This window comes from Lethenteron reissneri, chromosome 50 (assembly GCF_015708825.2).
Source record: "Lethenteron reissneri isolate LAM-NWPU_2019-01 chromosome 50, ASM1570882v1, whole genome shotgun sequence".
NCBI lineage: Eukaryota > Metazoa > Chordata > Hyperoartia > Petromyzontiformes > Petromyzontidae > Lethenteron > Lethenteron reissneri.
Window position 1 is genome coordinate 1,770,025 of NC_083828.1, and position 21,083 is coordinate 1,791,107.

Genomic DNA, 21,083 nt, shown 5'->3' on the forward strand with positions numbered 1-21,083 from the left:
GGTTCGAGTGGCGAGTCAGTGCTAGTTCTCATCTCGTGCTGAACATGAGCACGTGTGGCATGGTGGCCCAAATTCATGTGTGTGAGAGTGAGTGTAACTGGGTGTGTATGAGTGTGTGAGTGAATTTTAAAATTTGTGAATGGAGCTGTGATTAGTCAAATTGGAAGGATGCCCTGGTGGGGTCCCCCCTTTTAGGAAGAGGGACCACACTGATTGTAGCAACTATCAGGGCATCTCCCTCCTCAGTGTGCCGGAAAAGGTCCTGGCAAGGATTATTCGGCATCGCCTTGCCAGGCACACTAAGGAAAGGCTTGCAGAGCCCCAATATGGTTTCAGAAAGGGGTGGTCCTGCACTGATCCCACATTCTCTGTCCGTCTGCTACAGGAGAGGTGTAAGGAAATTCAACAGGACTGACATCACTGCTTTATTGACTTGGTTAAGCCCAATGATACCATCAATAGGCCAGGGCTTTGGGTGATGTTATTCTTCATGCTATAAGGGTCCTTGGCTCTCTACTCACAATCATTAAGGATTACCATGATGGTGGACAAGCCTGGGTAAAGCTGCCTGGCCAGGAGTCAGAGCCAGTCCCTATTCATATGACCAGGTCAGAATCATAATATTTAGATTGGAGGAATCCAATGAGATATTAAGCTCTTTTTCACAGATGTCCAGTATATCACCTTTGGATGCAACAAAGATGTCCTCAGGCTCCTACATTATCTGACAGGTTTTTTGACCGTGGAATTTGTGAAGATTTCCATGGCTGTTTCAGTGGAATATTTTTTCTGATACCGATACAATTGGAGGCTGATCGATGCGATGGTCAAGGGACGGCTTCTCATTGGTCACCCATATTATGCATGCTGATGATCTGGTAATTGCTGCTCACTCTGAGGAGTTGGAGACTGCTGCTGAACCTGGAGATTTCCACTAAGAGGTGTGGGGTCTTACCATCAGCCCCACAAAACAAAGCATCTGTCTGGGTATTTTAAATAAAAAAACACTCCACCCCATGAGTGGGGGTAGTTCTCGTAAGAACGGAGGAGTTCCTATACCTGGGTAGTGTGCTTATGACTAGTTAGTTTGGTATCAGAGGTCTCCAAATCAGTCGAGTGGCATCTATTCATCAGCTGCCTAAGGCCACGTGGAAGCTGTCTAACCAGTCACTTAATATGAAGCTCTGGGTCTTCTCAACCACAGTTAAAGGAACATTTGTGCCAGTTCGAAATATTTAGGCTGGCCTGCCTGTGATCCATCCTAGATTGAACCAGACTGGATTGTTTGAGCTCGCATCCTTGAAAGATCTGGACACAGTCCCATCACTGAGCTCCTCTGGCAGATGAGGCTGTATTGGCCGGGTCATGTAGCCCCCATGTCCTGCCACTGCACAGCCTAGAGAAGAGATTGGATCATGTGGTACAAGAGAATGTGGAGCTGAGTGGACTTGCCGATGACTGGTACCAGCGGTGTCAAGATCGGCCTCTGGAGTAGGCACGTGAAGGACGCTATTGGGCAGTTGGAGGCAGCCGCCCTCCAACAATAATGGAGGGTAGAGGAGCGACGCTCTCAACCGTGAGTGTGGCATCAGGCGGCTAAAACGCAGAAATTTGATAGTGGGGAGCACAGCTAATGCAACTGTTAAGTCATCTCAATTAACCCATAACATCTGGGCCTGTCCCGTGATCTGCTAGCAGGGATTCTTCAACATCACGTAGTCTCAAATTGCACCTCGCCTGGCACAAGCGATGGGTGGTGATGTCACTGCCACTTAACGGCGAATTGCGGCTGTTTGGTTAGTGTGCGATCAGATACAGACTACCCCCACCCCCCATTAGAGCCCACTCGGTAAATACTTAGGCCCCATCACGGCTCAGCTCTGGCTCGGCCGCTTGGCTCATGCTCAGCTCACAGACATCTTGACCGTGGCTGGGACCATGGCTCACAGAGCCGACTCCCGTTAATTGCATGGCTTTAAGCTGGCTCACTTGAGCAAGAGCCGAGCCAGAGCCAAACCGTGGCTGAATACGGACCATAGTGAGGGCATTTTAGTTGAGGTTTAAAGACACTTTATACCCATGTAAGAGGACATGTAGCGTTTCGCCCTTCCCGACTCATTTGTTACGGCTGTGCTGCTATCTCTATGCTGTGTAAGAAATATAGCGTGCTATATAAACAAAGTGTATAATATATCCTGTGCAATGTGTCTGTGTCAGCTTTATTTACAATAACTCTGCAGGCACGGTGCCATGGGTCCATGGGGCCTGGGTTCCACCTCCTGGGTTCACATGAAGAGCATACAGACTATGTGGTGTTTGTATCTCTCCCTTGCCTGCACGAGTTCCCTCTGGGTTATCTGGTTTCCTCCTTCAGCTTAAAAAAACCGTACAGGTTCCCCCTCGCTTTATGCGAGTTCGGTTTGTGCAATTTGGCGCATATGCGGCTAACCTAGTGCAGAGACGTAACCTGCAAATTACGCAATTGGGATCGCACACAGCAGCAACATCGTCCCCTGCTGTTAAAGATGATGTAGCACCGTCCTTAAACAGATTCTCGAGACTCGGTGAGGCTTTCCTGGGTAAATAACCGGAAAAAATGTGGGCCTGGGTGAGTTTCCACGGCACAGACGGAGCCAGAGTAGGGCCTCTGAGAACCTGCGCCAAGGAGATGGAGCTGCAACACGGCCTTAGAGAGGCCCCAGCACGCAGAATGGGGGGGGGGGGACGCTCTGTATAACATACACAAACTAAGACGCTCAGCAGGCTTGAGCTTGGATAGTAATTGGATGGGCTTCCAACATGCACACTAACAGAGGGCAGTGTTTCCCAATGCAATGTTATACTGCACTTCTGTGCTCCCCACCTTCACCAACCCGAATTGACCAGCGTAGTGAAGTATGGTCAGATAACCCCCCGCGACCAACACGGCTTGGGTAGGTCCTCATCCAGCAGTGGATCGACTCGAGGACAATGTGCAAGTAGAGACTTAGGGGCCGTCCATAAATGACGTCACGCACCTGGGGGGGGGGGTCAGACATCTGTGACGATGTGTGACGAGGGAGGGGGGTTGAGAAATGTGACGTCACATCAAAACGCGCAACTTTAAATAAATATAGACAACACGTTCTACTTAATTAAATAGACTTTTTAATAAATGTTTTCTCCTACAACATCAGAGTGCAGCGCCACATTAAATACGCACTACAATGACAATAGTTTAAAGCGATTTGAAGCATGTTTTATTTGGGGGGGGGGCAGAGCTTTGTGACGTCATATTTGAGGGGGGGGGCTATTTTTTTGTGACGTCGTGTGACGAAGGGGGGGGGGGATCAAAAATCGTCCAAAATCGAGTGACGTCATTTATGGACGATCCCTTAGGCAACTTACTCCACACGGGGGGAGGGGGGAGCCGAGATAATTAATTCAAGCCACGCCCAGTCCCCGAGGCACCGCCCACGTGGAAGAAATCGTTGCCAGACGAGAGGTTTCACGTGGCACGCACACGTGGTTCTCACGGGAGCCCCGGGACGGGAGGTGCAAGTCCGAGCCCCCCACCCCCTAACAGGGGTCGAGAGAGAGAGAGAGGGGACCCCGAGGGAAGGAGGAAGTTACCGGGCAGAAGAAGAGCCGGAGGCCGAGAGGGGACAGGGGAGGCCGGGCAAGCAGAGAGGCCGCAGCAGGAGAGAGGGACACGGCAGAGAGAGAGAGAGAGAGTCGGGGAAAGGGGTCTTGGTAGCGGCTGTCTCGGCGGGTGGTGGAGGTGGTGGGGGTGGTGGGGGAGCCGGAGGTGGAGGTGGGGTAGTGGTGGTGGTGGAGCCGGTGGTGGTGGTGGAGCCGGTGGTGGTGGAGGTGGTGGGGGCTCATCGGACCCCGCCATGTCCCTGGAGGTGACGGCGCTGGGCACGGGGGCCGCGTTTCCTTCCCCGCGCCGCGGGACCTCGGCCGTGGCCCTGCGGCTCCCCGACGGCTCCGTGTGGCTTTTCGACTGCGGCGAGGGGACCCAGACACAACTCATGCGCTCCCCGCTCAAACCCGGTACGGCACGGGGGTCCGTGGGGGTCCGTGGGGGGCCGCGTCTCACGCAGGAGCCTATAGGGGGCCCTTCGTGACCAGCACCCTCTCGGGGACAAAGGTCCCCCGTGTAGACTTCACAGACTGCAGGGGAAAGTGCTGTTAACGAGGAGCTCCTGTGAAGGCCGGCACGGCACACGAGAGGGTGGGTAGCCATCACCACGCCCAACCGCCTTTGTCTCACAAGTGGCGATGTTTACACACCACACCAGCTACTCATTTGCGACTGAGTCGACCTAGGGGAGGCCCAGGACCGGTTTAGATAATCGTCACTGGTGTTGTCCGTGACCGGGAATCGAACTCGGGTCGCCGGGTTCGTAGCGCTAACCGCTGCACCACCGCTCCCCAACAAACGCAAGCACACAACGACTTGCAACAGTAGCAACGAGGCGGTGTCCATGAACTTGTATGACGCGCTCCACACGTGGGCCAGTGACGTCACAGGATACACACAAACCTCGTGTCTCGCACCCTCGACTGTTGATGTGCACTACAATGGGGGGTAGAGGTGTTGTGTGTTTTATCGCGTAAATATAAATGTGTATTTAAACCCGCCGCCACCACCACCACCCGACACAGCCAATTGGCAAGGTTTGTCGCGTAAACAAAACCGTGTGGTTGAGTTGCTACTCAGCAGCACACCGCTTGTGTGTTGGAGAGTGAATCCACTACAACATTTACAATTCGAGTGACGTTTCGCTGGCGATTACAACAACAGCAGCAGCAGTCGGCTTCATCAGGCGATTTGCCAGAATAGTGAAGGCGTCTTCCTCCTGTTGCAGTCTTACATCGAGGGGCGAGTGAAGGAGACGTCGCCACTGTGAGTCTGTCTGGTGCTGCCCTTCCCACCTGCTAGGCTCCTTGGACTGCGAGGCGACCAGCGGATGGCAGTACGTCACACGTGTGGGTTGAATCCATCTGTGCGGAGTTCCCAGCGGCGGCTTTCCCTGGTGCCCCATGACCCCCAAACTCTCGCCAATGGCATTCGTGGCCAAATATCTCCAACGTCGAAGCCGCCTCTAGCGGAGGCCCCTCCACTTCGGGATGGGCGTACTGTATTCCCTGAATTATCAAACGCATCCCAGCCTCCACCCTGCCCGCGGGAGTTGTAAGGCACAAGTTAGAGGGTGCCTGTTATAATCTGGAGAATGTGGCAGTGGGCAGGGTCACACCGCAGCCTCGTGCTGCTCATTGAGTCGTCAGTGAGTCCACGCCAGAGTCCTGTAGCCCAGCAGCACTTGCGTGCTCCATTCATCGCAAACCCCGAGAAGCAGATGCCACTATTATGGTCCATTCGGAGCGCAGCACCACCTCCACTACCTCCACTACCTCCGTGTCCTCCCGACCACCTCCTCCACCACCAACACCTTCACCTCATCCGTGTCCTCCCCACCACAGGCCGGGTGACCAAGATCTTCATCACCCACCTGCATGGCGACCACGTGTTCGGCCTGCCGGGCCTCATGTGCTCGCTCAGCATGCTGGCCTTCGGGACGGCCGACGCGGCGGCCCCCCCGGACGAGGAGGCCCCCGCCGAGGGGCCCCGCGTGACCGCGGGGCCCCCGCAGCTGGAGGTGTTTGGGCCCGTGGGGCTGCGGCGCCTGCTGCGCGTGGCGCTGCAGCTGTCGCGCTCGCAGCTGGGGTTCCGCTTCGCCGTTCACGAGCTGCGGCCCAGCGCGCAGCAGTGGAGCGCAGCCGACAGCGGCGACTGGAGGCCGCCGGAGGAGGTGCGGGAGGATGATGGGTGGACACGTGACGATGGGGTTTAGGGTTCTAAACGGCGCTTGGGGCCACGTGAGATGAGCATCGGCTCAAATTGGGATGCTTCTAAATTTTTTATTTTTTAAAGCTCATGATTGTAATGATTTAAAAAACGCGCCTAAAATTAAGTTAAGTGTAAGTTGTACGCTCATTATCTCGCAGAAGTGTAATATAATTAAATTATGCAGCTTGCGTTCATACAAGGCTTCTGCATGTGTACCTGTGTGTGTGAGGAGTGACCGTGTGGTGCAATCGAACTCGGCGACCCGAGTTCGATTCCCGCTCACGGCCAACGCCAGTCCCGATCATCTCAACTCGGCCTGAAATGAATAAGAACCCATTGCGGTGTGTGAACATCGCCACTGGGAGACAAAGGCGGCCGGCCGTGGTGCTGGCCACCCACCCCCTCGTGTGCCACAGTGCCGGCCTTCACGGCTGCTGCCCGCTAGCAGCGCTCGCCCCAGCGGCCTGTTGAGGATTGAGGGGGGCGTCTTTGTGCGTTGCAGGCAGAGGGGGCCCCGCACCCCCAGGAGGAGCCCGGCCGAGAGATCACGGAGGGCCCCCCCCAGGAGGAGGGGTTCCTCGTGCTGGAGGGGGGCCCCGGTGCCCCCTCCGTGCGAGCCTTCCCGCTGCGCCACTGCGTGCCGAGCTTCGGCTACGCCGTCAGGGAGCCCCCCAGGGCCGGGCGACTCCACGTGGAGGTGCTGCGCGGGCTCGGTGAGGGGGGGTGGCGGGGGGAGGGGGGGGGGGCAGGCGGGGTGGGGGGGCAGGCGGGGGGGGGGGCAGGCGGGGGGGGGCATCGTGGGTCCTCGGCACCGGGCCTGGGCTTCTCTTGATTGAGGGTGGTGGCGGTTGAGGTTTGGTGGCCTCAAAGTGCACCTGGCCTGGCACAGGCACCGTGGTGATGTCACCGTCGCTTCATTGGTATTGGTTGGGTAGCGAGTTATGGTGAGTGAGGGTGAGGTTGGCGCGTGGGGTTGGTGGGTGTGGATGGTGAGTGAGGGTGAGGTTGGCGAGTGAGGTTCGTGGTTGAGGTTGGCGGGTGAGGACGGGCGGCGGGTGACGGTGTTGACGGAGGAGGCCCGTGGCCCCTCGTGACGCGGTGTGCCTCCCCCTTCCCCTCAGGTGTGCCGCCAGGGCCCCTGTACGGCCGCCTGAAGGCGGGCGAGGCTGTGACGCTGCCGAGCGGGAGGGTGCTGCTGCCGGGAGAGGTGGCGGACCCCCCCGTGCCCGGCCGCTTGGTCGCCGTGTTCGGCGACTGCTCGGAGCCGCTGGGCCCCGCCGCTCTGAGGCTGTGCCAGGTGCGCGGCGCTCCCCGCAACCACGCGGACAACAACAACAACAAGCGCGGCTCTTGTTGTTGTTGAGAGTCGCTTGTTTAACCAGGAAAGCCTCGCTTGAGTCTCAAGACTCGTTCAGGAAGGTCCTGCCAAGTGTTGTGGGGTGGTGTGGCCGGCACCGCGCCTACGGAGGGATGGTGTTTATACACACTACACTACACCAGGTACCTCGCAGACTCGGGAGCAGTTTAGATACCAGCCACTGATGTTAGGGAATCGATCTCGTTTCACCGGCGCAGTGTGCAAACCACTGCGTCACCACTCTCCAACGCTAAACGCTACACTCGCACCCACTCCTCTCTGCCTCTTTAGTGTGCGCATGTGGGGAGCGGCGGCGCAGCGGTTCGTAGACCGTGCTACACAACCGGTGCCCGCGTTGGATTCCCGACCACGGCCAACACCATTGATGATTAATGATCTAAACCAGTGCTGGGTCTCCCCTAGGTCGACTCAAACAGTACCTGGTGCGATGCGTAATCATCCCCACAGGGGAGATAAAGGTGACCAGGCGTGGTTCGGGCCACCCGTCCCATCGCGTGCCTCGCCGGGCTTAATAGGTGCTCGCTAACAGCACTTGCACCAACAGTCTGTTGAGGGGAGAATCTTGAATTGTAAATGTTGTGGATCTACTCTACAACACTAGTAACTAATTGGCATGTTTTGTAACTGGTTGTGTCGGGTGGTGGCAGGTTTAACGATGCATTCATATTGACGCGATCTAACCCACGTGTTTTTATTATGGGCAATAAACTAAAAACTATTTATATTTTACCAGGTGAGGCCCACTGAGCTATACAGCTCTTTTTCAGAAGTGACATGGCCACAAATGGAAGCTTAACGAAGTTGCTAATTACGTGGAAAATTATAAAAGCCAAATACTCTGAATGCATTTTGATTCTACATTTGGATGGAAAAAACGGAGGACCCAGATAAAAATCCACGCGACCACGGGAAGAGAGACACACAAACTCCAAATATACAGGCTTCAGGGTGGAGATCGAACCCACGACCTCCTGCATACCAGGCGAGCTAGTTAACATCTCCTAGCCACCGTGGCGCCCCACGAATCTTTCCCTTCTGTGGCGGGTGCAGGGCGCCGACCTGCTGGTGCACGAGGCGACGCTGGAGGACGGGCTGCAGGAGAAGGCCCGCCTTCGCGGCCACTCCACCCCGTCGGGCGCCGCCGCCACGGCGCTGGCGTGCGGCGCCCACCGCCTGCTGCTCACGCACCTCAGCCAGCGCTACCGGCCCGGCGGGCCTGAGGCGGCGCGGCTGCGCGAGCAGGCCGAGGCGCGGATAGCGCTCGCCGGAGACGGAGCCCGGTGCCAGGTCACGCTGGCCGAGGACCTCATGGTGGTGGACGTCCCTCTGAGGCAGCAGCAGCAGCAGCGGTAACGGCCGCAGCAGAATGCCGCAATTGCAACAGCAGCTGCAGTAATGTCCGTATGAACAATGGCAACAGCAGCATAAACAATGACCAGCGGCAGCTGCAGCAGCAATGCTATCTGCAGCAACACTACTACCAGCGGCAGCTGCAGCAACACTGCTACCAGCGCCATCACTCAGGGCGCGTAGTCGACTACCAAGCTGCCATCGGGAGCACGAGAGAAGTGGCCCAGCAGCAATCGCCAACTCCGGAGTTGTGGGGTCTGGGGGACTTTGGACGAGGAAAAAGGTGTGGCGGCATCAGAGGCACTGGTCACAGATTCCACCAATTGAGTAACTTGAAAGCTTTACTCAGGAAGTCCAATGTTACATTTTAAAGATTTATTTTCAGGACAGTTTTTTTGCCAATTCCTCGATAACAGCTCATGTGTTTGTTGTGGGGGAGAAAACAATGCCCAGAGAAAACCTACACAGGCATGGAGATCACTCAACCTATTTGCTGGACTGCTTTCTGTATATGTACACAACACGCATGACACTACATTCACACGTTGATTAATGGAACACGCAATACAAAGGCAGATTCCCTTATAGCCTCAACAGACTTGGGGAAAGTGCTGTTAGCGAACAGTAATGAAGACCGGCACGGCACACGAGGGGGTGGGTGGCCAGCACCACGCCCAACCGCCTTTGTCTCCCAAGTGGCGATGATTACGCACTTCGGGTAATTATTTGAGGCCGAGTCGACCCAGGGGAGGCCCAGGACTAGTTCAATGAATCGTCGTGTTTGGAGCATGAACTGCTACACTACCTCCCCACACTATTTACATGACACCACTCACACGCCCACCAGCTCCCAATGCGCAGACACACAGCACACCCCTCGATTTACACGGCAAACTACACGCACAAAGTGAATTCACCTTTCTGGCATGTTTATAAATTCCATGAACATGGATGCGTGTCAGTTTTTTGCGTGTTGTTAGCTTATTAATCAATGAATAATGGAATAAATGCAATGAGGTACATGACCATTTTTCTTAATGTTCAATGTATGCAAATTATTGTCCTTAAATAAAGCAAATTGCTTTGTGTCCAGTTGAGTACTGAGTGGTGATTCTAGATTTGAAGCTTTCGTGACTGCAAGGATTCATACTCTTAGGTCTTGTCGGTAAAGTCACGTAGGTGACTTTACCGATAGAACAGATACAGCAATTGTGCTGACTTCCACCTGAAGACGGAAGCTTGTGTTGCCTCCTAAACGTCGTGATTTATTATTTTATTTCTTATATTTTTATTATTATTTATTTTTTGCCTACATGACTTTACCGAAAAGACCTAAGAGTACTGAGTGGTGGCCAGAAGGTACGGTCTGTTGAACTTCTTTCGCACCCTACGTAGCCAACCCCGCCAATCGGAGGTGCGTGGCAAGGACAACCAAGAGACACGTTTGAGGTGGCCAGGAGATGGCGCGACACCAATGGAGTCCCTACATCTGTCTGTGGAGCCATCACTGCTGTGAGATTGTGATCAACTTCCTCACGTGATACTGCACCCATCTTTTAGGACCGTGGTGGACGACAAATGGGTCTGGGATTGGTGTTTGGGAAAGATGGGAACCCAGTTCTCATCGAACTCATTGAGCTCATTCTGCTCCAGCTGCTGCTGCTCCTCGAGCTGTTGATCATGTTTCTGGATCTGCTGCTTCTCCTGGAGCTGCTGCTCCTGCAGATTGTGTGCTGCAGGGTTGTGCGCTGCTCTGCTGTACGGCTGTGTGCTGTTGCAGGGCTGTGTGGTGCTGGGCTGTGTGGGTGCAGGGCTATGTGCTGCAGGGCTGTGTGGTGCAGTGCTGTGTGGTGCTAGGCTGTGGTATGGCCAAGGGGTCTGACCATAATAAACGCTGCCCTCTTTGTTCCACGTGATCAGGCGGCGGTGGAGCCAATGGGAGCCCGCCGGCTTAATATTGGAAAGAGGCTCGGGTCTTGAACCGCTCGTGGAGCCTCAATTCACCTTGCCTGGTAAAGGCACCGTGGACATGCGTGCAGGATGGTGCAGGACCATGGTCTCCACGTGTCTGGCGTGACCAAGAACAAAACTGAAGAGCTGATGATATTAGGATACTTTGAGGTCAGATCTTATAGGTTGCATGTTAAATGTGCACGCAGCTTCGAATCTGGAAGGTAGAAAATGTTGGTAGCAAGGTGTGGTGGCATCTGCAGCTTTAACCATGCTGGCATATTAACCTTGATCGTAGCCACATTACCAGCAAACGGAACAGTGCAATGTTACAAAGATCTGTGTTTATTAAAATCACTCCCGAGACGCGACCTTCGGCTATGACGACAGAAAACAGAGACGGTGTTGCCCCCGACTTGACTTCCCAGAGCGGAGAACTCCCTCAAGATTCTCTAGCTCTGTGGATGGGCAGCAGTAGTAATCTAATGCCTCTTTTTTCCCCACCGCACGTGCGATCCAGCCTAGCGCGAGGTTGTTTCTCCACTGCAGAACCCGAGCTGTGCTGACGACGACGTCACAATGAGCCAAGACGCACGTGCATGCCAATGCATGACTAAATATTTCGCATTTCCTGAAGCGTGCACTTAAACCCCGGCTCTGACCCCGCTTGGCCCCCGGGGCCAGAGTTTTCCGAGTTTGGTCCAGCTCAGTGGAAAACCACCCGTACTGTGCGGGTCCCTCGTCAGCACGGCCCGGATGTGACGGTGCAAAAAAGGGGGCATAAGAAACTGGTTGGCGGGGAGACGTTTTACTGCGGGAGGAGAGGGGGTCCCCGCATCTGGACCTGCGGAGGAGGGGGCCGCATCCCGCGCGGGGGAGGCGGTGGGGGCCCACGAGGGAAGCCGAAGGGAGGCGGCCGTGGGGGGGCTCCGTATCCCATGGGCGGCATGTGGTGGGGGGGGGCCCCTCATGTTCGGAGGAGCGGGGCCTGGGGGCACAAACACAGACGATGCAAGGGGTTAGAAGGCCGACGCGGCGAGAGACACGGTGGCGCGTGTGATACGGGAGACGTGCGACGACCGAGACGCAGGTGAACGCGGCACTGACTTGTGCAGTTTGTCATAAACGGCACGCGGTCCACCATACATACCCATTGGGGGGCCAAAGGGGGGCCCACGATGCGGCATGCCCATGTGTGGAGGAGGGGGGCCGTGGGGCATCGAGTGAGATGGGGGCCGGGATGGGGGGCCCTGACCCCCAACCGACACGGGCGGAGCCGGGGGAGGGGGCACCATGCCCATGCTGTGGGGCGGCATCACCCCCATCGGGTGCATTCCTACAGCAAGACGCGGCAGCAGAGGCGACCATCAGAAGAGACCACAGATACAGCACTGAGACAACAATCAGTCTACAAGCAAAGACTAAAGACATGATGACAACGATTACAGACGGAAACCACCGGATCTATTACTTCACCCGCCGTATGACCCACAACCTCACCCGTCACATCACCCACCACCACAATAATTGCATGACCGATCACTTCAACAATCACATAACCCATCTCACCAATATCATCACCCGTCACCTCACCAATCGCATGACACATCACCTCAACCATCGCATGACATCACCTGACCCATCGCATGACACATCACCTGACCCATCGCATGACACATCACCTCACCCATCGCATGACACATCACCTCACCCATCGCATGACACATCACCTCACCCATCGCATGACACATCACCTCACCCATCGCATGACACATCACCCGCTGCACAACTCCCTCGTGCTGGTTCGGTTACCTGGGTGGGGCATGACGGGAGGGAAGGGAGGCGGCACGGGCGGCGGGCCCGAGGAGTGCGGGTGGCCGGGGCTGGGCGAGGGCCCCGCCGAGCTGCTGGCGGACATGCCGTGAGACATCATGGCGCCCGACATCGTCATCCCGGGAGGCAGAGAGCCGGGCATCGGAGCCGGCGGGGGAAGCCCTCCCATCATAGACATTCCTGCGACGGCAGAGTCCAGGCCACGTAGAACGCGCGTGCAAGCATCTCTCGTAGGCACGCACACACACATGGTCTCTCATCTATATGTAAATATGCGCACACACACAAACACAGCTGCCATTCGCCACTAAGTGGTTTTGACTTCACAGCGATTTCCCAGCCTATGTGCACTTTGACAGATGCACCGCTTGTGCTCCCCACAGTGCCATCGTGCTCTGTTGTAGCCACCTGACGCATTGCTCATTGTTGCGAGCGTCGCTCACACCTCCGATTAGCACGGTCGGCTATGCACGGTGTAAAATAAGTTAAAAATAAATAAATACATGTTCCTTCGCCCTCCCGTTTTTGTTAGAGGGCGACTGCCTCAAACTGTCCGGTAGCATAGTGTCCCTCGAATGCACAATCAGACATGAAGTGTTACTCATTACCACCATCTCACATACACAGTGTCTCATACACACAGTAACATATACACACAGTGACACAGAATGAACCACACACACGCACTGACCATCACACAGTATGCTGCACACGCACAGATTCCCTGGGTAAGCGACACACACGCACTCTTCAGGCAAGAGCTGTTGTCCAGCACTTATTAAGGGCAGCAACGGCTGACGAAGGAGGTGGCGTGGAAAGCACCGCCAGCAGCAGCAGCACGAGCTGCAAACTCACCAACAACCAAATGTGCTCACACAGACAAAAATTCCCCGTGTAGCCTAAACAGACTGTTGGGGCAAGTGCTGTTAGCGAGCACCTACGAAGGCCGGCGCAGCACACGAGGGGCTGGGTGGCCAACACTACACCTGGCCGCCTTTGTCTCCCTAGTGCCGATGTTAACACATTGCACCAGGTACTCTTTTGAGGCTGAGTTGACCTAGAAGAGGCCCAGGACCGGTTCAGATAATCGTCGGTGGTGTTGGCCGTGGGCAGGATTCGAACTTGTGTCGCCAGCTTCGTAGTGCAGCGCGCTAACCGCCCCACTACCGCTCCCCACACACACACGCGCACATCCACACGCGCACACGTTTGGCATCCGCACGGCACGAGCAACGGCCCGCTCTCACCGGGCGGCGGCATGGGCATCCCAGAAACGGGCACGGAGGGGGCCTGCGGGGGTGGCGGCGCGTCGGCGAACAGCTGGTGGGGGCGGTCCGCCTGCGAGAGCGGGTTCTGCGCAGCGAGCAGGCGCTCGGCGGCCGAGCCATGGCGCTCGCCCTTCGAGTCCTTCTTGAACGCGTACGAGACGGAGATGGGCCGGTTGCACAGGTACTGCCCGTTCATGGCCTCGATGGCGGCGTCGGAGGCCTCGAAGCTCGCGAAGTTGATGAAGGCGTAGCCCTTCGAGTTGCCCGTTTCAGGGTCGCGCATCGTCTTGGGGGTCTGCAGGATGACGCCGAACGCGCTGAACGTGTCGTACAGCAGCTTCTCGTCGATCTCCGTGTCCAGGTTCCCGATGAAGATGTTGGCGCCCACGTCGAGGTTCTTGTTGTGGGCCGACGCTTTGTTGACGCGGATCGGCTTGCCGTACAACTTGATCATGTTCATGATTTTAATCGCGTAGTCGGCATCTTCTTCGCCGAGGAATTCGACGAAGCCGTAGCCTGCGACGGAAAGATGGACGCGCCGTTAACGTCGACACAGGCGTCCCGCACAACTCACATTTTAAATGCAGTGCCCTGTAACGTGACAAACATCTGAGGGTGCACAGGACTTGAACCTCTCAAAATGGGGTTGTGCTGTCTCAGCTGCGCTGGCAGACGCAGCCGTTAACAGTCGGCCCGATATAAACCAAAATCGCCACCGAAACGAATTATATCGGCATCGCCGACACGTTTCCGAGTCTGGCCAGGTGGCACCAGATCTCCCCTTCTTACGCCAACACTTGCATCCACCAGGCAGCCTGGCTCCTCCACAAGTCCACCGACCCCACATGCCCACTAGGAATCATAATCGATCCCCTACTACTGAATCCGGACTCCAGGCTAGGAATCACGAGAATTGTCCAGTTCTAATAAGCTGGTGGCACAGTTGGTCGTGGCCTATGGGTGCTGGAGACACACGAATGGCACTTGGATAAGGTGAGTGCGTGACGATGTTTGTGATGCGAGTACTCGATGTATGTTTGCGATGAGAGGGCTTGACGTGTTTGTTGTAGCTAACGGTGTTGTGTAGAGTGGGAAGCGGTTGTGTAGTGGTTAGCGCACTGTGCGACGACCCCCACCGACCAAAGTTAGATTCGCGCTCACGGCCAATATTCAGTCACGAATATCAGAACAGGTGCTGGGCCACCTCTAAATATACTCAGTACTAATGAGAACTTGATAAAGGTGGCCAGGTTGTGGTGTTTGGCCACTCACTCCCTCCTGTGCCGTGCCAGCCCTCAAAGGTGCTCGCAAAACCGCACTTGCCCCCAGAATGTGTGAACGGCTGTATGAGGGATGTTGCTTGTGTGTTATGAAGGTGGTTTCAGTGAAAGTTTGTGATGTGGCTGGTTACTGCGAGTGGTTCAAGGGGCTGGCTGCGTTGTCGGTGGTTAACGTCGATGTTTGTGATGTGGGACCGCACCTTGGTGTTGCTGAGTGATGCGGTCTTTGGGCATGTGGGTGTTTACCACCGGCCCTGCCTGCAGAAAGAGCTCCCATAGCTAGCGCCTCGCTCACTCTTGTCGTCTAGTCACCAACGTACACAGTGGCATCTGCAACAGAGCAGCAAGAAACAGCACAGCATTAGTTAGCGAGGTGACCATGACCAAATTACCTGAATGATCACAGATGACGAGGGCAAAGCCGGTTTGTGCCTGGATAGCAGTTGTAGGGAGACCATGAAGCGGCACAAATGTCACAGGCTGCGGGGAGACTGCGCTGTCGGCAGCAGAGTGCATTGCAGAAATAAGCAATTGTTCTACTGTACTTCTATGCTCCAACGTCCGTGCCCCCGCCAAAACCAACCCGCAAATGCACCCAGGGTGCGATAGTTGAAGATCTGGGAGACGTAACAAGTGAAATGAGAGATGTGGGGAATCAAGAGGGCGGTGAGAGGGGGGTTGACGGAGAGATGAGTTTGGATTGCCCAAAGAAAGCAAAGTAGAGGGCAGCGTGCTGCAATAAAGAGACGGGGGGAGCGCAGAGAGAGAGAGTGGAGGGAGAGCAGGGCGGGCGGAGTAATAATGAGTGGGGAGATGAGGGAGTGGAGGCAACATCGTGAGAGTCCTCCAGTCGGGAGAGGAGGCTGTGGAGAGGGGAGATGACAGCGAGCGGGGGGGGGAGTGGAGATGGCACCAAGGGAAGGGAGAGTGGAGATGGCAGTGAGGGAAGGGAGAGTGAGATGGCAATGAGGGAAGGGAGAGTGGAGATGGCAGTGAGGGATGGGAGAGTGGAGATGGCAATGAGGGAAGGGAGAGTGGAGATGGCAGTGAGGGATGGGAGAGTGGAGATGGCACCAAGGGAGGGAGGATGGGGAGAGTGGAGATGGCAGTGAGGGATGGGAGAGTGGAGATGGCAGTGAGGGAGGGAGAGTGGAGATGGCAGTGAGGGAAGGGAGAGTGGAGATGGCAGTGAGGGATGGGAGAGTGGAGATGGCAGTGAGGGAAGGGAGAGTGGAGATGGCAGTGAGGGATGGGAGAGTGGAGATGGCAGTGAGGGAAGGGAGAGTGGAGATGGCAATGAGGGAAGGGAGAGTGGAGATGGCAGTGAGGGAAGGGAGAGTGGAGATGGCAGTGAGGGATGGGAGAGTGGAGATGGCAGTGAGGGATGGGAGAGTGGAGATGGCAGTGAGGGAAGGGAGAGTGGAGATGGCAGTGAGGGAAGGGAGAGTGGAGATGGCAGTGAGGGATGGGAGAGTGGAGATGGCAATGAGGGAAGGGAGAGTGGAGATGGCAGTGAGGGAAGGGAGAGTGGAGATGGCAATGAGGGAGGGAGAGTGGAGATGGCAGTGAGGGAAGGGAGAGTGGAGATGGCAATGAGGGAGGGAGAGTGGAGATGGGCAGTGAGGGAAGGGAGGGAGAGTGGAGATGGCAGATGAGGGAGAGGAGAGTGGAGATGGCAGTGAGGGATGGGAGAGTGGAGATGGCATGAGGGAAGGGAGAGTGGAGATGGCAATGAGGGATGGGAGAGTGGAGATGGCAGTGAGGGAGGGAGAGTGGAGATGGCAATGAGGGAGGGAGAGTGGAGATGGCAGTGAGGGAGGGAGAGTGGAGATGGCAATGAGGGGGGAGAGTGGAGATGGCAATGAGGGGAGGAGGGAGAGTGGAGATGGCAATGAGGGAGGGAGAGTGGAGATGGCAGTGAGGGAAGGGAGAGTGGAGATGGCAATGAGGGAAGGGAGAGTGGAGATGGCAGTGAGGGAAGGGAGAGTGGAGATGGCAATGAGGGAGGGAGAGTGGAGATGGCAATGAGGGAGGGAGAGTGGAGATGGCAATGAGGGAAGGGGGAGAGTGGAGATGGCAGTGAGGGAGGGAGAGTGGAGATGGCAATGAGGGGGGAGAGTGGAGATGGCAATGAGGGATGGGAGAGTGGAGATGGCAGTGAGGGAAGGGAGAGTGGAGATGGCAGTGAGGGAGGGAGAGTGGAGATGGCATGAGGGATGGGAGAGTGGAGATGGCAATGAGGGATGGGGAGAGTGGAGGGGGGGGGGGAGAGTGGAGATGGCAGTGAGGGAGGGAGAGTGGAGATGGCAGTGAGGGAGGGAGAGTGGAGATGGCAATGAGGGAGGGGAGAGTGGAGATGGCAGTGAGGGATGGGAGAGTGGAGATGGCATGAGGGAAGGGAGAGTGGAGATGGCAATGAGGGAGGGAGAGTGGAGATGGCAGTGAGGGATGGGAGAGTGGAGATGGCATGAGGGAAGGGAGAGTGGAGATGGCAATGAGGGAGGGAGGAGAGTGGAGATGGCAATGAGGGAAGGGAGAGTGGAGATGGCAGTGAGGGATGGGAGAGTGGAGATGGCAATGAGGGAGGGAGAGTGGAGATGGCAGTGAGGGAGGGAGAGTGGAGATGGCAGGGAGGGGGAGAGTGGAGATGGCAGTGAGGGAAGGGAGAGGGAGATGATGGCAGTGAGGGAGGGAGAGTGGAGATGGCAGTGAGGGAGGGAGAGTGGAGATGGCAGATGAGGGAGGGAGAGTGGAGATGGCAGTGAGGGAGGGAGAGTGGGGAGATGGCATGAGGGAGGGAGAGTGGAGATGGCAGCAGTGAGGGAGGGAGTGGAGATGGCAGTGAGGGAGGGGGAGGGAGAGTGGAGATGGCAGTGAGGGAAGGGAGAGTGGGAGATGGCAGTGAGGGAGGGAGAGTGGAGATGGCAGTGAGGGAGGGAGAGTGGAGATGGCAAGTGAGGGAAGGGAGAGTGGAGATGGCAGTGAGGGAGGGAGAGTGGAGATGGCAATGAGGGAGGGAGAGTGGAGATGGCAGTGAGGAGGGAGAGTGGAGATGGCATGAGGGATGGGAGAGTGGAGATGGCAATGAGGGAGGGAGAGTGGAGATGGCAATGAGGGAGGGAGAGTGGAGATGGCAGTGAGGGATGGGAGAGTGGAGATGGCAGTGAGGGAAGGGAGAGTGGAGATGGCAGTGAGGAGGGAGAGTGGGATGGCAGTGAGGGATGGGAGAGGGGAGATGGCAATGAGGGAGGGAGAGTGGAGATGGCAATGAGGGAGGAGAGTGGAGATGGCAGTGAGGGATGGGAGAGTGGAGATGGCAGTGAGGGAAGGAGAGAGTGGAGATGGCAGTGAGGGAAGGGAGGAGGTGGAGATGGCAATGAGGGAAGGGAGGAGTGGAGATGGCAGTGAGGGATGGGAGAGTGGAGATGGCAATGAGGGAAGGGAGAGTGGAGATGGCAGTGAGGGAGGGAGAGTGGAGATGGCAGTGAGGGAAGGGAGAGAGTGGAGATGGCAGTGAGGGAAGGGAGAGTGGAGGATGGCAATGAGGGAAGGGAGAGTGGAGATGGCAGTGAGGGAAGGGAGAGTGGAGATGGCAGTGAGGGAAGGGAGAAGTGGAGATGGCAGTGACGGAAGGGAGAGTGGAGATGGCAATGAGGGAAGGGAGAGTGGATGATGGCAATGAGGGAGGGAGAGTGGAGATGGCAGTGAGGGAAGGGAGAGTGGAGATGGCAATGAGGGAGGGAGAGTGGAGATGGCAGTGAGGGATGGCGAGAGTGGAGATGGCAGTGAGGGAAGGGAGAGTGGAGATGGCAGTGAGGGAAGGGAGAGTGGAGATGGCAATGAGGGAGGGAGAGTGGAGATGGCAGTGAGGGATGGGAGAGTGGAGATGGCAGTGAGGGAAGGGAGAGTGGAGATGGCAGTGAGGGGGGGGAGAGGATTGGGCGCTAGAGAATCGGGAGCGGAGTTTGGGGGAGTACAGTGCGGTACAGTGCGTAGCGGCGCGTAGGAGAGGGAGCAGAGTGGGCAGTGAGCACAGGAGAGTAGAGAGAGAGAGTAGAGCAGGGAGAGAGTAGAGTAAGGAGAGGGTAGAGGAGAGAGTATAGTAGAGAGTAGGGAGTAATGAGAGAGTAGAGTAGGGAGAGACTAGATGAGAGAGTAGATGAGAGAGTAATGAGAGTGTAGAGTAGATTAGAAAGTAAGGAGAGAGGGTATAGTAGAGAGAGTAGAATAGAGAGTAGAGTAATGAGAGAGAGTAGATGATAGAGTAAAGTAATGAGAGAGTAGAGTAGAGAGAGTAGATGATGAGAGGAGGAGACCCACCCTGGTTTCGCTCCGAGATCGGCCCGGCCGCCATTCTGTTCCGCGAGGCCCGAGTCGCGCTCTGCGCATGCGCGCGGGGGTCGGAGGTCACGTGACGCGTGCAACTCGCGCTGCGTACGCGACGTAATGACGTCACGGCGTGCCGGTGCGTGATGACGTCATCGCGTTTTTATAATTATTTTGCGGGCAGTCCTCGACTTACGTACGGGTTCCGTTCCCCGTTTCGTGAGCCGATCAGTTCGTAAGTGGGAACACAACAACGGGGCGCGCACGCAGTCATCGACTTACGAACGCGCGTCTTTACGAACAGCCCGCGCTTACGAACCAACTTTCATGAAATCCGTAGCTTTTTAATGACATTGACTTCATACGCAAAACTCCTCCTTGCAAACTGAACCGCGGGACTATTTTGTTCAGGGGAGCGATCCTCCGCGAATTGGACTGAGTCGTGCTGGGAGAAAGCGTACACGTGTGTGTGTTTGTGCACGTGTGTTTTTGTGCACATGTGTGTGTTTGTGTGTGTGTTTGTGCACGTGTGTGTTTGTGTGTGTGTTTGTGCAAGTGTGTGTATGTGTGTGTGCACGTGTGTGTTTGTGTATGTGTTTGTGTGTGTGTATGTGGGGGGAGCGGTGGTGTAGCGGTTAGCGCGCTGAGCTTCGAACCGGCGTCCAGAGTTCGATTCCTGCTCACGGCTGACACCAGTGACGATTATCTGAACCGGTCCTGGGCCTCCGCTAGGTCGACTCAGCCTCAAATGAGTACCTGGTGCGGTGTGTAAACATCGCCTCTGGGGAGACAAAGGCGGCCGGACGTGGGGTTGGCCACTCACCCCCTTTGTGTGCCGTGCCGGCCTTCATAGGTGCTCGCTTACATAACTTGCCCCAACAGTCTGTTCAGGCTATACGGGGGATCTTTATCTTTGTTTGTGCACGTGTGTGTGTTTGTCTGTTCAAGCTATACGGGGGAGCCAGAGGACATCCCACCCCAAGGTGTACAGGGAAAGGCTCTGACTCCCGGCCACGTAGTTTAACCCGGGCCCGCTCACCATCATGAAGGTCTTTAATGATCGTGAGCAGAGGGTCAGGGACCCCGGAAGCACGAAGAACAACTCAGAGCCCACGCACACACAATTTCACACACACGCGCACACACTCAGCAATTCTATTCTTAGCCACACGGTGGCAGTAGCAACAGCAGCGTGATTCAGGATCTCGATATCAAATGTCGAGTTCTGCTGCTGCCCACGATGAGAAGGGCTTCAGCAGAGAGAGAGTTTTGTGTCGTTTTGCTGTTGCTCCTCCATTGCAGGAGCGCAGGCGACAGTGGTTTACTGTGTGGCCCATAGTTTGGGTTTGCATGGCCACAGCCGCACTTATATGGCTTGTGTCTTTAACGCATCTCTCTGTGTCACTGTGTCTCTATGTGCCTCTGGGTCTCTATGAGTCTTTGTGTCTCTATGGTTTACTATATGGTCCATAATTTGGGTTGCATGCCCACAATTGCACTCCTGTGGTTTTGTCTTTAACGCATCTCTCTGTGTCGCTGTGTCTCTATGTGCCTCTGGGTCTCTATGAGTCTTTGTGTCTCTATGGGTTTACTGTGTGGTCCATAATTTGGGTTGCATGCCCACAATTGCACTCCTGTGGGTTTGTCTTTAATACACCTCGATGTATCTTCGAGTCCGTCTCAAATGTGTCTATCGGTCGCTATGTATCTCTATGAGCTCCGTGTGTCTCCATGTATCGCGACCTGTGGGTGAGCGGGTGAGTGAATGTGTGGTTGAGTCGTTTTGGTACACCGGTGTTGTGGAGGAGTGATTTCAAAGGCAGGAGAATGTGCAATGTTTGGGTCTGGAGCGAGGTGTTAAT

The 21,083-nt window shown here is 55.9% G+C and overlaps 1 protein-coding gene and 1 pseudogene across 2 annotated transcripts; one reads left to right on the plus strand and one right to left on the minus strand.

Annotated features, from left to right (window-relative positions):
• Positions 1–3,484: 3,484 nt before the first annotated feature.
• LOC133355108 (zinc phosphodiesterase ELAC protein 1-like) lies at positions 3,485–9,652 on the plus strand. Of its 2 annotated transcripts, none has more exons than XM_061572408.1 (5): positions 3,485–4,035; positions 5,470–5,798; positions 6,343–6,533; positions 6,958–7,133; positions 8,265–9,652. In XM_061572408.1, exons 1-5 carry the CDS (start codon positions 3,876–3,878, stop codon positions 8,432–8,434), a joined length of 1,026 nt encoding a protein of 341 aa, XP_061428392.1. In that variant the 5' UTR covers positions 3,485–3,875; the 3' UTR covers positions 8,435–9,652. The 2 variants fall into 2 exon arrangements, with proteins under 2 accessions (XP_061428392.1, XP_061428391.1); XM_061572407.1 differs by having other exon boundaries at positions 3,800–4,035; positions 6,339–6,549.
• A 1,670-nt stretch (positions 9,653–11,322) lies between these two features.
• On the minus strand, positions 11,323–15,194 carry LOC133355109 (splicing factor 3B subunit 4-like; annotated as a pseudogene).
• Positions 15,195–21,083: the final 5,889 nt, after the last annotated feature.

Bases quoted from the DNA above. Each gene is read 5' to 3' on its own strand.
- LOC133355108 (XM_061572407.1), top strand. From the start codon at position 3,876: ATGTCCCTGGAGGTGACGGCGCTGGGCACGGGGGCCGCGTTTCCTTCC. The intron at 6,550-6,957 runs GTGAGGGGGGGT...CCTTCCCCTCAG, and splicing joins GGAGGTGCTGCGCGGGCTCG to GTGTGCCGCCAGGGCCCCTG. The intron at 7,134-8,264 runs GTGCGCGGCGCT...TGGCGGGTGCAG, and splicing joins CCGCTCTGAGGCTGTGCCAG to GGCGCCGACCTGCTGGTGCA.